The sequence below is a fragment of the Thamnophis elegans genome, chromosome 5 (genome assembly GCF_009769535.1).
Source record: "Thamnophis elegans isolate rThaEle1 chromosome 5, rThaEle1.pri, whole genome shotgun sequence".
NCBI classification, from domain to species: domain Eukaryota; kingdom Metazoa; phylum Chordata; class Lepidosauria; order Squamata; family Colubridae; genus Thamnophis; species Thamnophis elegans.
In genome coordinates, this window is record NC_045545.1 from 7,300,589 (window position 1) to 7,315,833 (window position 15,245).

The 15,245-nt window shown below is 35.7% G+C and overlaps 1 protein-coding gene across 4 annotated transcripts in view; it reads left to right on the forward strand.

Annotated features, from left to right (window-relative positions):
• CCDC18 (coiled-coil domain containing 18) overlaps positions 1-15,245 on the forward strand; it is a 42,120-nt gene that overhangs the window by 9,553 nt on the left and 17,322 nt on the right. For all 4 annotated transcript variants that reach the window (XM_032218540.1, XM_032218543.1, XM_032218544.1 and 1 more), the window contains exons 7-15: positions 591-687; positions 1,301-1,422; positions 4,583-4,892; positions 6,618-6,685; positions 6,775-6,926; positions 8,535-8,752; positions 9,486-9,596; positions 10,421-10,552; positions 13,945-14,079. In XM_032218540.1, coding sequence (XP_032074431.1) covers positions 591-687; positions 1,301-1,422; positions 4,583-4,892; positions 6,618-6,685; positions 6,775-6,926; positions 8,535-8,752; positions 9,486-9,596; positions 10,421-10,552; positions 13,945-14,079 — 1,345 coding nt within the window. The remainder of the gene's footprint in view (positions 1-590; positions 688-1,300; positions 1,423-4,582; positions 4,893-6,617; positions 6,686-6,774; positions 6,927-8,534; positions 8,753-9,485; positions 9,597-10,420; positions 10,553-13,944; positions 14,080-15,245) is intronic.

A 15,245-nucleotide genomic window follows, 5' to 3' on the forward strand; every position in this document is an offset into this window, starting at 1 on the left:
TGTTATTGGCATGGAAATAAATGGTAGTGTCTCACTTATACAATTCTTTAGCTGGAGAGAGGAAATAATATCTAACATTTCCAATTTTCATACATTTCAGGCTTTACTTTCAGACTTAAATTTATTGGCTTGAAAATAGATGTAGAAAATTATCGGTCAATTTACGCTGTTGCTCTATTTTAGTGGCTGAGCATATTCTATAACTACTCAGATTGAACTTTACTGCTGTGCTCTGAGATACATTCAAAATTTACTTATGTATTAAATTTATATGCTGCCCATCCTATTATTAAGCGACTTGGGAGGTTTACAAAATGTTCTTGCTTGAATAGATCTGCTTATGAAGAAATTTTTGATCAAAGCTATAAATCCAATAAACAAACAAAGCTAAATTTATTCTTAATTTCTCATGAAAAACATGTAATTTGGATTCCTTGACATTTTGAAGATCTTTATGTAAACCTTTTTAAAACTGAGGTATGTCTGAATGATATCCAACAAATATGTATTCTCTGATGTTCAGTTATTGTCTTTGTGTTGATGAACCATTTTTTTACCTCTTTAAACTGAGCTGCTATTTTCATTTGAAGAACTGAACAGCAAAGAAATGAAGCACTGTATAATGCTGAGGAGTTGACAAGAACATTTAAACAATACAAAGAGAAAATAACTAATAAACTGGAAAAGGTAAGAAAAGACTCCCAAGATATTTATTAGAACATTTTATATACCATGAAGCTATGAATTCAACTATTAGTTCTAAAACTAAAGTCACTACTGTTTAATATGTTTTTGCCTGTACCATGATAGCATCTTAGCCATTAAAAATCAGATTTATTGTAAATCAGAAATATAATCCCTTGCTAAAAGGTTTGGATGATAGACAGAATGTAATGCTAGTTTGTAAGAATTTAAAAGGATACAGATTTACACAGGAAAAAGTCTATTTGTCCAAAATGAGCTGATAATTCAATAGACATGCATATGATTGCATTATTTTTACTTATTTATTTACTTAAATAACAAAACTCTAGAAAACTAAATCATTAAATAATACCTGCAAAGAAAGAAACAAAAATAACCCAAATTACACATAGTCCTCAACTTACAATCACCCATTTAACAATTGTTCAAAGTTACAATGGCACTGAAAAAATGATTAACAACTAATCTTTGCACTTTCGACCATTGCATCATTCCAGGGATCATGTGATCTAGGTGCTTGGTAGACTGATTTCTACTTTATTTTATTATTTGATAAACAGTGGGTTGATTCTGAATATTTTTTTCTTTTATTCAGGTCCAAGTTGAAGAACAAATTTTAGAAAAAAAGTTAATAAACTGTGTAAATGAAAAGGAGAAGTTGCTCACCCAATGTAACGCCTATAAAAGTGAGCTTGAAAACATAAAAGGTCAATTGAGGTAAGAGTCTATGCTAGATTTTGGCATTTAAACGTAGAATTGCTTTTATGATCATGAAGTATTTTGACATTTGATAATGGTTAATGAAAATAGTTGTATGTATGTCCCATTCAAGCCTTATAAAGCATATTTTGTCCAGAATACAGTTTTAATATTAATGGTAATTGGATTCTTCATGTTTTTGTGTATTATTTTGTATTCCACAGAATAAATTTTAGATTTTGAAATATTAGCATTAGATTATTAGCAAATAGGTCGTGAGAGCCACAATTTAGTGGTTGAGGCATCAGGCTAGAAATTGGGAAGTTGTGAGTGCTAGTCCTGCTTTAGGCACAAAGCCAGCTGGATGTCTTTGAGCCAGTCAGTCTCTCTCAGCCTTTGGAACCAGGCATTGGCAAGCCACTTCTGAAATCTTTCCAAGAAAACTGCAGGGACTTGTCCAGGCAATAACCAGGAATTAAGATTGACTTAAAGGCACACACCAATAGGTCTATATTGCCATGTCCGGTGGCAATAAATATCTTAAGCCAAAAGCTTTTCAAAATGGAAAAATCACTGAACAATCTTTTATACTATAATATGCAATTGGTTTATTGCAAAGTTTGAGAGAATTGTTATTTTTTTCTGGATTTCAAGAGTGAGATTTAAATCTTCCTCCATTTCAATTTGAAACTCCATTTTTTACACACTGACAAATGCTTCCAATAATGAAGTTGTTCCTAAACAGGTATAAGGAGCTATTTTTTTCAAGAGGCATGAGAGAGACTTGATGGATTATCTTTATCATTATAAACCTGATTTATTATTGAGTTTATGTGTATGGGGGACACTATCTAGAACAGGGTACCACTTTGTAGTTGTTCATGGCAGGCCTTGTGGAAAATGACACCTATATTTTGGAAACTTGTCTCCCCTGAAATTTGTGAGGTACCTACTGTTATATCTTGTAGGCATCTGTTGGAGATTAATCCCTTTTGTCAGGTCTTTTTTATATAAAAGCTAGCTTAATATTCTTCCCATTTTCCTTTCCTTTTGTTTTTTTCTCTTACTGTATATTTTATATTGTTTTCATACTTTTTATAGTTTATTTTATGTTTTCTCAATCACATTGGATGCTTTGGTTTAAAAAGTTATATATATATAACTTTTATATCTTGTAGGCATCTGTTGGAGATTAATCCCTTTTGTCAGGTCTTTTTTATATAAAAGCTAGCTTAATATTCTTCCCATTTTCCTTTCCTTTTGTTTTTTTCTCTTACTGTATATTTTATATTGTTTTCATACTTTTTATAGTTTATTTTATGTTTTCTCAATCACATTGGATGCTTTGGTTTAAAAAGTTATATATATATATATATATATATATATATATATATATATATATATATATATATAGTTATATATATAGTTATATATATATATAGTTATATATATATATAGTTATATATATATATAGTTATATATATATATAGTTATATATATATATAGTTATATATATAGTTATATATATATAGTTATATATATATAGTTATATATATATAGTTATATATATATATATATATATAATATTTTTTTACTTGGGTTTTTATATTGGGTTTCTGTCTGGATGGTCTCTTGTGACGAGCCGAAGGACAGAGAGTGGAAGTGTGATCTTCCTCCCATATTTGGGCATACCAGGGGTTGTGACTTTAAATATATACCATTCACCCTGGCCTGGCTGATAAGGAGTCGAGCTCTGTAGCTCAATGGTTAACACATCTGCCTAAGAGGCAATAGAGCACAGGTTCGATTCCCAGCAAGGGTGTGGCTAGCTGATGAGAGCTAAATAGCTTGAAATAGATCTATACTAGTCTCCCTTTATTTATTTATCAGCATAAATATAACAAATGTAACAAAAAAGGCAACAGTAAAAAAATATTGGGTTTCTGTCTGAATGGTCTCTTGTGACGAGCCGAAGACAGAGAGTGGAAGTGTGACCTTCCTCCCATATCTGGGCATACCAGGGGTTGTGACTTTAAATAAATAAATAAATAAATATATATATATATATATATATATATATATATATATATATATATATATATATATATATATATATATATATATATATATCCCCTGCACATGACACACACACACTGTGGTCACATGACTGTACTTTGTAACTTTCAGAAGAAAGGGTTCACTTAACTATTGTGGATTCACTTAATGAGCACTACAAAAATGTCATAAAATTGGATCTTGGCATGTGGAATGCCTAAACTTACAACTGGAAATCTAGTCCCAATTATTGTCATAGGTAGAGGACTACCTATAAAATATTCTTAATAATCATTTTGAAAAGAAAAAAAACCTGACAATTAAAATTCAAAACTAATCCCTGGAATCTGGAATTGCTGGATGCCACAGATTAGATGCTGAGAATTGCCCCAATAAGCCCTTGATTTATTGTCCATAGACTTTATGGTTTACAAAAGAATATTATGGTATGTGAAAAACAAATTTTTAATTTCTGTTTTTAGCTATTAGGTGTATTTTCATAAAACACTATAGAAAACCAAAGTATATTGTTCCAACAACTATATTACTATAAAAGACAAATACATGCAAGTGTATTTAACCATTTAACCTCTTTCTGTCAGTGGACAATACTGCTCAATTTTCTTTGATGCTACAAGTCTCAAAACAAAATATTTAAAACTGCTTAGCTTCTGAGAAGATATGACCATTTAATTTTGCTTATCTGTTTAGATAGATAGAGAGATAGACAGCTAACAATAGTGTGTGTGTATGAGGATATATATATATATATGTATGTATGCATGCATGCATGCATGCATGCATGTATATATGTATATGTATGCATATGTGTGTGTGTGTATGTATGTATATATATACATACACACACACACACACATATCAATATTAAAATGGTGATGGGCTTGTGTCAATTTATATAATTAACTTGTGTATTTTTGTGCCTGAAGTCTTCAAGTTGTCAAAGATATGAAGATTTCATATTTCAAAAGATTGTAAATCCACAGCCTGATTTTTAGAATCCACTTTCAAAATAAAATTGGGAATCAAACAATTATTGTCAAATAAATCATGTTGACTATAAGATAATTTTGAAGAACCTGTTTAATTTTGTTTTGCATTTTAGACAATTAACTGAAGAAAACTGTACTGGAATACAAAACCTTAAAACTATGGAAGCAAAAATGTCTGAAATGGAATTTTTGCTCAAACATTCTCAGCAAAAGAATCAGATCCTTGAAAATAAACTTCAGGAACAAAAAGCAGGACTTCAAGAAAAAAGTGCCATAATAAATGAAAATGTAGATTTAAAAGCACTAATTGAACGACAAAAAGACGAGCTTAACTTGCATTGTCAAGAAATTCAACGTTCCAAAATTGAACTGAAAACTTTAGAAAATGTTATTTTCCAGTTGACCAAAAGCTCATCAAAAGAGGTACAATGATTTCTCTGAAACGTTTTGAAGGATCTATTAACTGTCTGTGTATATTTGTGTGTTTATAGTTTCAAGGAAGCCCTGCTTTGTAGTAACTGTCTAGACTAGGCCCCTGCTGATTTTTGGCAAGATTTTCAGAAGTGGCTTGCTATTGCCATCTTTTTTAGGGTTGAAAGACTGGCCCAAGGTCACCCACTCATTTTGTTCCTAAGGCAGGACTAAAATACATATATTAACAGTGATAAAATGCAAACTCCTCTCTGTATAAATGAAGAGTACCTTTATTTCTATATAGAAGGATCCTTCTATATCTGTGATGGGGAACCTATGGCACGCGTGCCACAGGTGGCAGGTGGAGCCATTTCTAAGGCATTGCTCTATCAGCTCCTCTGAATGAATAGAATAACTGCGTTTATACATCCTTACCTTGACTATTGCTGAACAGCTAAGAAAATATTCAAAACGAATTACCGTAGAACAGCGGTTCCCAACCTTTCCGGCTTTACGAACTCACAGAAGAGAGAGAGGGAATGGTTCTGGCATGAGTGGCGGGCTAGCACATGTAGCTCCATTTGCTGATCACACAAATGGAGCTTCACACTTGCACACTCACCCATACGCATTTGCCCCACTGCTTCTGCGGTCTGATTCCAAACATGCTGCGGTCTGGTAATGGGCCATGACCCAGGGGTTGGAGACCTCTGCTATATAGAATGATCTGTCAGTAGTACACTATGTAGATAAAGAAAGCAATTCCAAACAGGAACTGCTGTGCCATTCTTCTTTCCCCCGATAATGTGGAAGCACAGTTGTTCCTAATACAGGTAGTCCTTGACTTATCACTACAATTGAGCCCAAAAATTTTGAGATATTTGAGAAATTTTGAGCCCAAAATTTCTGTTGCTAAGTGAGATATTTTTTAAGTGAGATATTTGCCCCATTGTATGATATTTTTTGCCACAGTTAAGGTCCCCATTGACTTTGCTTGTCAGAAGGTTGGAAAAGGTGATCACATGACCCGAGGACATATGATTGAGGTGCCAAGTGTCTAAATTTTGATCACGTGGCCATGGGGATGCTACAATGGTCGTAAGTGTGAAAAATGATCATAAATCACTTTTTTCAGTGCCATTGTAAATTTCAATGGTCATCAAACAAATGGTTATAAGTTGAGGATTACTTATAATGGTAGATATTTATGAAGTATTAACTATAGTCCCCTTTTTGCTATAAGAACTACACTTCTAATGAGGGAAAGAAAATTAAATTGAAATGATGCAGAAGGGACAAAAATATAGGGAATATATTTGTTTTTCCTTTTCTCATTTATCTTACATTTTTTTTGGAAATATCCTCACAATTTCCCAACATTTAAAATGTTGAGATAGCCTCATCACTCCTGACTTTTCAAAGATCCTCCAAGACAGGTTTACTTGTGAGGTGGCTCCATTATTGTTAATATGCCTCTATCATTTTCTCTTCTTGTTTAGTTCTGCTTTTATCATTTTTATGTTTTTAATAATTATTATATAATGGTTTTAAGTAATTATTGCTAATTACTATGTTGAATTTTTAATTGGATTTTTGTACAACCAAAGTCACTTTCCGTGAGATGTATTGCCATATAAAGTTGAGAAATGAATTGTATCCATGAAGGTCTTCTTGATTAATAATGAATTATAACCAATTTTTTAAATATTTGTTTCTGTTTTTGCTCATTTTTAGGATAATCACTCTAATGAAATGTGCAGTAATTGGTCTGAAATAGATATTTTTCTGAAAGAAGAGCTAAGGTATTCTTTTAACTGTAACTTATTAAGGATCAAATGAATTCATTATGAATGATTAAAAAAAATCAATTATCATATACTATTTTTCCTAGACAAAAAATTAGCTTTCAAGAAACTGGAATTCAGAAACTTCAGACAGAATATATGGCCTGTAAATTACGTCACGATTTCTCTGAAGATGATGAGGGACAGGAATTAAATTGCCTAGAAACTGAACCAGTAAAACTCAGTGGAAATCAGGCAGGTATGTATAACGGTTATATGACTTCAGTAGTAAGGCACTGTATCTCTCCAAAATAAACTGGAAAAAAAATGTAATTTGTTTCTGGAATACTAGATAGTTGCTTCTCCAATAATCCACTTAAAAGTACAATAAATGGATCTTCTGATAAAAATGTCCATTATGCTTAATTCTGACTAGCACTACAGTGGTTCAGGAGATGATAAAGCTAAACAGGTCACTTTTTCCTGTGTACCGCTTGGAGAGTCCAAGCGACGGGTTAAATCAGTCTGGTTGCCCTGGGACTGAGGAATCTTTTTCCTTGGCCACGCCTCCTGGTGTTACTTGGCGCCAGAATTTTTCCTCAGTCTGCCCGTTCCGGACTTATATTTGTGAGCTCCAGCATAAGTTATCTAGGCTTGGACTCTCCTTCTAGTATTTCCTTTTTTTTCCCCTTAATTTGTTTTTCCTATAATTAGCAGTTCATTTGTCTCCCCCTTTTTGCTTCATGTCGTTTTGATTTCTCCTAGAGACTTGGAGGTAGGCGTGGTGGTGGGGGGTGCTCCACTTGCCGCGCTGCCTTTGGACGGCAGTGGAGAGCTGCCGCTTTTGCTTTAAAGCGCGGTAGGAGCGGCGAGGCTTCCAGTGGCTGCCGGCATTCCCCTTTTAGTTGGAATTGTTGTGTTTTTGCATTTTTCTAACCTTTTGGAGGGTGTAGCCTGCCGCAGAGGGGTGCGCATTCGCTTTAAATTACGCGGCCGCCATCTTTACCATTGGCTTATCTGAAGGGTCCTTTTCTGTACACCGCGGGAGAGTCCAACCCACCCTGGTTTCTCAGTCCAGGGATTTGTGACCGTCGTGTCAACTTGGACTTTCTTTACCTGATTCATCACGCTTCCAGCCTTCACGCTTCCAGACCATCTCAAAATTCTGGCACCAAGTAACACCAGGAGGCGTGGCCAGGGAAAAAGATTCCTCAGTCCCAGAGGGCAACCAGACTGATTTAACCCGTCGCTTGGACTCTCCCGTGGTGCACAGAAAAGGACCCTTCAGGTAAGCCAATAGTCATTCTAGACTATATAGAAATGGTAGATCATGTTTATGCTTGATATGGCATTTACTGAAGTATTTTTTTCTTTGATACACCATCCCCATGGTCACACAATCAAAATCCAGATGCTTGGCAACTGACTCATACATATGACGGTTGCAGTGTCCCCAGGTCATGTGATCACTCTTTGCAACCTTCTGACAAGCAGAATCAATGGGGAAGCCAGATTCACTTAAAAGATGCGTTACTAGCTTAACAACTGCAGTGATTCACTTAACAAGTATGGCAAGAATGGTCGCAAAATGGGGCAAAAGTCACTTAAAACACAAAAAACAACTTTTTCACTTGGCAACAGAAATTTCGGGCTCAATTGTGCTTGTAAGTCAAGGACTATCTGTATTAATAGTTAAGAGAAGATTCTGTATCAAAATATTGTGACTAATGTATGCATGTAAAATATTAGTGCAGATCAAAAAGTGGATTCTCAGATTAACATTACTTAGGAAAAAATGCATAGCTTTACAATATTGTACGTTCTAAATTTCTATAAATGTCTAAACATCAGTGTCTCATTTTTAAAGGGACACAGTGCAAACAACTGGAACTTATTAGTAAACAGTTTGAAAAAGAGAAACAAATATTAAATAAAAAATTAGAAGAACTACGTATTAAACTGGAAAAATCAGAAGAAGAAAGTGCTGTTTTAAAAACCAACATTGCCCAGAGAACTAATCAGTTTCAAACAATACAGGAAGAGCTATTAGAGAAAGCTTCAAAATCATGTTGCTTGGAAAGAGAAGTAAGTTAAAACTAAGAAGTCTGTTCTTAAAGACTATCTAGTTTAATTTTATTTTTGTATGGTGCCTAGGAAGTTCTAAGAGCATACATTAATTCCTCTGTAATAATATACTCTGGCTAGAATTTGCCTGTTGCATCAATATGAGATCTCCTTTCCTTATAGTTTCTTTCGTAGTGATAACTCACATTGGCTTAAGATCATTCTCACTATTGAACCAATAAATAGTTAAGGCCTTTTGGGATAATTTGTCAGTGCCCGAAGTATGCAATAGCCATAGTAGTATAGTCCCACAAGCCAAAATCAAATGTAACAGTATATTCTGTCATCAGATAAAACAGCAGATACCTATGTACTTCTTGTCACAGAGACGACTGATATTGCTGTTGATTTTAACAAAAATAACAAAAAAGTTACTTTGTGATAAAATAGGCAGCCAGTAAATTTGATAAATAAAACTAAATAAAAGGAGAAGTGACATAAGATTATAGGCAAATGGGATGAACTGAATGTGAATGAGTTTATGCTTTGCAATTTAAGTATGTATGTATTTTCTTAAATACTCTTAAATACAGCTCATGTTATTTGCCATTACCAATACCCTAAACCTTGAAAAAACATATACTGCCATTGGTGTAACCATTTGCAATATATAGAAGTTACACTATCTATATAATAAATGTATAAAAGTATATCAACCCTTGTTCATTTCAGTTTGTGTAAATATTCTTTGTAGATAGCAAGAAAATCCTCCCAGTTTTCCATCCTTAAAAAACAATTGGAAGAAAAAACTTTTGCTTATGTAACTGCACTTGCAAGAAATACTGAATTGGAACAGGAATTAATGGTAACAGTCTTTTACTCTTTTTTCAAAATTTTGAAGTAGAATTAGACACATTAATTTATATGATGTTAAATTGTGCTAATATGCCGTATTTTTCAGAGTGTAAGACACACTGGAGTATAAGCTGCACCAAGATTTTGAAGAGGCAAATTAAAAAGTTTTTGCACTCTGCAGACCCCACGAAAACGCCCCCCCCCCTTTTTTTTTTTCAAAAAAGGGCATGAATAGCCTTTAGGAGGCTTGTAGAGTGCTCCTGGGACATGGGGGTGGGGCCAACAACATGCAAAAAAATGACCTGTTTTTCTTGAAAACAGCCTTTTTTGTCAAAAAAAGGACATGTGTAGTCTTTAGGAGGCTTATAGAGTGCTGCTGGGGGTGGGGGGGGCAAAATTGAGCAAAAAATGGCCTATTTTTTGCTCATTTCTTCCCTCCCAGCACCCAGGAGCACTCTGAAAGCCTCCTAAAGACTATGCACTGCCATTTTGGTGAAGGGGGCAGGGTTTTGGGAGGCAAAAAATGCTGTATTCTGTGTATAAGATGCACCCAGATTTTCAGTCTCTTTTGACAAAAAAAGGTGCGTCTTATACTCCAAAAAATACAGTACTTTGATTTATTAGCGTATGTTTCTAATATAATATATAAAAAGCAAAAATCTTTTTTATTTTGTATAAAATTGTGTATCTGATTTTTGCCTGCTAATTTTCTAGGTAATATTTTTAGTTATGCTTACACAGTGAGATAATGGTTACCAAAACATCCATATAATTTTTTTCAACTTAATGTCAACTTCTTGTCAAATTGTAAAAAAAAAAAGTTTTTTTTCCTAGGCAATGAACTCTCAGCTTCAAAGCGTGGAAAGAAACATCATTGAAGAACAACGTCACTTCTCTATAATGTTAGAAGAAACGAAGTTAATTAATCATGAGCAACATAAGGAGATGGAAAAACAAATTGATTTAGTAAGTCTCAAAGTTGCATAATATGAGTTATTGAAATTAAAATTTCAATTCCCAAATATTTTGGCGGGATCTTGCATTTAGAAAATACCGTATATACTCGAGTATAGGCCGACCCGAATATAAGCCGAGGCACCTAATTTCACCACAAAAAACTGGAAAAGTTATTGACTCGAGTATAAGCCTAGGGTGGGAAATGCAGCAGCTACCGGTAAATTTCAAAAATAAAAATAGATACCAATAATGTTTTTGAATATTTATTTCAAAGAAAAACAGTAAACTAGCGGTGTATTCAATGAAATACTTCACTCACCTCATGATGCTGATGTCCCGCTGTGATGATGATGTCCCGTGCAGCCGCGGGAGCGATGTCCCGCCTCCTATGACACACGGCACAGTGATTCCTATCATTGGATCACTGTACCAGAGGAGGTGGGACATCGCTATGTGGCTGCTTGCCATAACAAGGAGGAGGTGGGACATCGTTGCAGAGCGGCATGAGGGGGAGGAAGGGGAATCGTAAGACAGCCCTGCATTACATTAGAACGTGAGGAGGGGGGATGGTGCGGTGCGCGCTGCGCGGCAAACTGACACAGAGGGAGGGGAAACTCACAGGGGCACTGGGCCATTCACGAGTGTCACCCAGCGGCATGGCCCCGCCCCTTTTTCTCCTCCATTTCGGGCAAATTTTTCACTGACTCGAGTATAAGCCGAGGCGGCTTTTTTCAGCCCAAAAAGTGGGCTGAAAAACTAGGCTTATACTCGAGTATATACAGTATATACTTCTTCCATATTCTATCTGGGCTTGGCTGTATGTAAACAGCTAACAGCATGAAAAGTAATTTGCCCTCTGAAAAGTAATTTGCATAACTGTTTCATGCAATAAGTTCTTTGTGGAGGCATACTGCGTGGCTTTTTAAAAATCATGCTAGTGCAAATTTCAATAAAAGTATAGGTAATGTTCCAATTGATAGAATGTTGAACAAGGAGCAATTGCCATGCTATTCTGTTATCAGCAGGCAAACAACAGCTGGCTTCCAGGAAATTGATGTTATCTATTAAAAGTCTAGAAAGAGTATGTTCAGTCTTCTGAATTACATTATTCCAACAATTCACATGAGAAAGAGTTTGGATGTAATATAAATGTACAATTTGCCACTGGTACAGAGTAACTTGAATTATAGTTGCCACTCAGCAACTACTGTTATCCACTTTCCTCTTTCTTTTCAATTCCTGCATGTCTCTTAGGTCTCCAAAGTCAGGAAAAATAATTAGAATAACAATTCTAGGATTTGTTCCGTACATAAAGAATAGGGTAACAATGTAGTTCTATCATATTGTAGATATTACTATTTATGACTTTTTAATGCTGTTGCTGTATTTATTTACTTATTTATTTGTTACATTCATGTGCTGCCCATCTCATCATAGACAACTCTGGGTTACAAACATTAAAACGAATACATATTAGAATAATAAAACAATCAATACAAAGGTTAAAGGTGGAAAGAGGTATTGATGATACCTCAACCCATGGTGATAGAAGATCTCACCTAGCAGCTTCATGTAGATGTAAAAGAGGAATGGAGAGAGTTCTAATACACCAAAAAGGAGCAGCCGTGGGCTGGATCTCACTCCCTATCAATATTGATTGGAACCAGCCTTGTAGAAAGGAGCCAAACCAGCCCCAAAACCTGTAGACAGCCCAAAAGGATACCATGATATTAAAGGCTGCTGTGGGACCAAAGAGAATAATGATGCTTGCACCACCCCAGAGTGCTCTTGCCAGAGGCCATCAGGTGCAGCCAATACTGTTCCATAATTGGGCCTGAATCCTTTTGGAGGCTTTTATCAGCCAGGAGGGACAAGGATCTAACTGACAGGGGGTTGCAACGATAGCATCAAGGAACCTGTCCACTTCATTGGGTCCAACAGGATTGAACTGTTCTCAGATAATTGGGTAAGATCTTTTCTCAGGCATCTCATATGGATCAGCACCACACATGGGTTCCAATTGGGAACAAATCCGAGTGACTTTGTTGAATAAATTCCTCTGCACAACCCTGAAGATGATCTTCTGAGCCCCAATGTCCCAGGAAGGATTCTGAACAGTGTCACTAGGAAAAACTCTGCAGATGCGATAAGGGTGGAGAAATAATGATGTATCACCACTCTTACCACCACAAGACAGGCCTTAATGGCAGCTTTAAGTCATGTCTGGAGTCATCCCTCGTCTTCCTCCAGCAGTGCTCTAGGCATCTCTTAATCCTATTCAAAACTTGCAGCTCCTTCATAAACCATAGGGTAGGCCAGGCACAAAGGGTCAAGAGAAGCTCTCCAGGAGTGATCCAGTCACACGGCTGCCCTTTGATTTCAGAACGTTACTAAGTGCAGCAACTCCCCCCCCCCATGTCCCCTAGTTCAAACCCATCAATACTATACCTTATACAAGAAACAGCATTGTTTGGAAGCTACTGTATTTTTCAGAGTATAAGACGCACAAAGATTTTGAAGAGGCAAATGTTTTTTAAAAAGTTTTTGCACTCTGCTGACCTCCCGAAAACAGCCCATTTTTTTTCCAAAAAAGGGCATGAATAGCTTGTAGAGTGCTCCTGGGGGGGGTGCCTCCCCCCCAAATGAGCAAAAAATGGCCAGTTTTTCACAAAAATGGCTCTGTTTTTTGTCAAAAAAAAAAAGGGGCATGTATAGCCTTTAGGAGGCTTATAGGGTGTTCCTGGAGGTTGGGGGGGGGGGGAAGTGAGCAAAAAACGGCCTGTTTTTCACCCATTTCTGCCCTCCCCAGCATGCAGGAATACTCTGAAAGCCTCCTAAAGGCTATGCACGGCCATTTTGGTGAAGGAGGTGGGATTTCGGGAGGCAGAAAATGCTGTATTCAGTGTATAAGACGCCCCCAGATTTCAGCCTCTTTTTTGAGGGAAAAAGGTGCCTCTTATACTCCAAAAAATATGGTACATCTGCAGGCTTTGAAATATCAAAAACTGGTGAATAAATCACTACAGTGTTCTTTCCAACTGGGGTAAAAATGCTGCTACAAAACAAGGGTGGTGATGAAAGAGTTGGAGTTCAGCAGTGAGTAAGAAAATTGTAAATATATTTCTGCAGGTTTTTCAAAGTTCATTTAAAGCCCTCAGTAGGCCAGAAGTTACAGCAAATGCTCTGCTTTTTCCATTCTCAATCTCTGTATCCTTGATTATTTCTTTCAACAGTCTAAATCGTATTCTATTTCTGTCTGCGTATGTGTCTTTATTAAATATGATAATCTATATTTTAGTTTACTGTAAAATATCGGAGGAGGGCATCCTTGTAATATTGATGAATAGGGAAGGTATATGGGATATTGGATAGATCAATTACAATCTTTCTTTCTTATATAGCTACAGTCTCAACTAGAAACTAAAAACCAACAATTTCTAGAACAAGAGAAAACAATGTCCATTCTCCAACAGGATGCTTTATATAAACAGCATCAGCTTGAATCATTGGATCGACTATTAATAGAAAGCAAAGAGGTAGCATTTTTGAATAATTAATGGTTCTTGGGATTTGGGTTGGATTGCTTGAAAGTTACTACTTGCAAATTGTTTCCTTGCTTTTTAGCATCTGAAAAGCAATTTGAGAGTTACTGTTAATACTAGGAGGCTTTGCACTAACAACCTTCAGATGCAATTTCTAATTAAAAATGATAAAATAGCAGTATCAGAAAAGACTATATTTCTAGGTTTGAAATAGTTACTTGTTCAATATACTGGTTCAGGCTTTCATAATTGGTATTTGTTGGGAAGTATTTAGCTTCAGAATTTACTGACAGTGTTCTAGACAACAGATTTTCTGATGTTTTGCCAGCAACTATGGCTGATCAGCATTCCAAAAATGATCAGCTGGAATGAACAAAGGACCAATCAAGATACAATGCCACCAAAATGGCCAATCAAAATCAGACTAGTTCTCATCAACCTGCACCAACCAGAATCCAGCTCATCTAAAGACCAACCAGTTCACCTAGTTATAAAGTTAGGAGCCTGGTCAGTTCCTGCGCAATTACCTGTGGTCTACATAGCTAACCACCTTGCTTCTGAAGAAGCCAGTCACGGTTGCCCATGAAATATCAAGATATCTTCTGTCTAGACCATAGTCACAATCCAGAAGTTCAACACTGCCCAACATCATTTGTTCATTATATATTGTTCATGTTTTATTTTATGAATTTGGACATATCTCAACAGATGGCAGAATCTTGCCAAACTTATCTGGGCTCAGAAGTTAAATATGTTTGTGCCCGGATAAGATTTGGATAGGAGGGCATCAGGAAATGTCAATGTATTGGCTACTTTGGGATGTTAACATACATCCTTGAAGGAGGTCATGTCAAAACATGTCCGTATAGTGACAAAACTGTGTTCATGTAGTTGAGCTCAAATGATGTGCATCTTTGCATAGTATATTGATATGGCTAAATGAATTATGATTTCTTACTATCTTCATTCCCATTGCTCCATCAAAAATTTTGACATGCTTTGGTCAAGCAAGCAGTATTTTATAGATAAGACAGACACTTTTCTATTACTTGAAACTTTCTTGAATTTATCAGCTGTTGGAACCCCCATATCCTTGCAGCATAACTATTTGGTTGGTGGTAGAGACACAGAGTTAATAAATAGGAACATGAAATTATCAG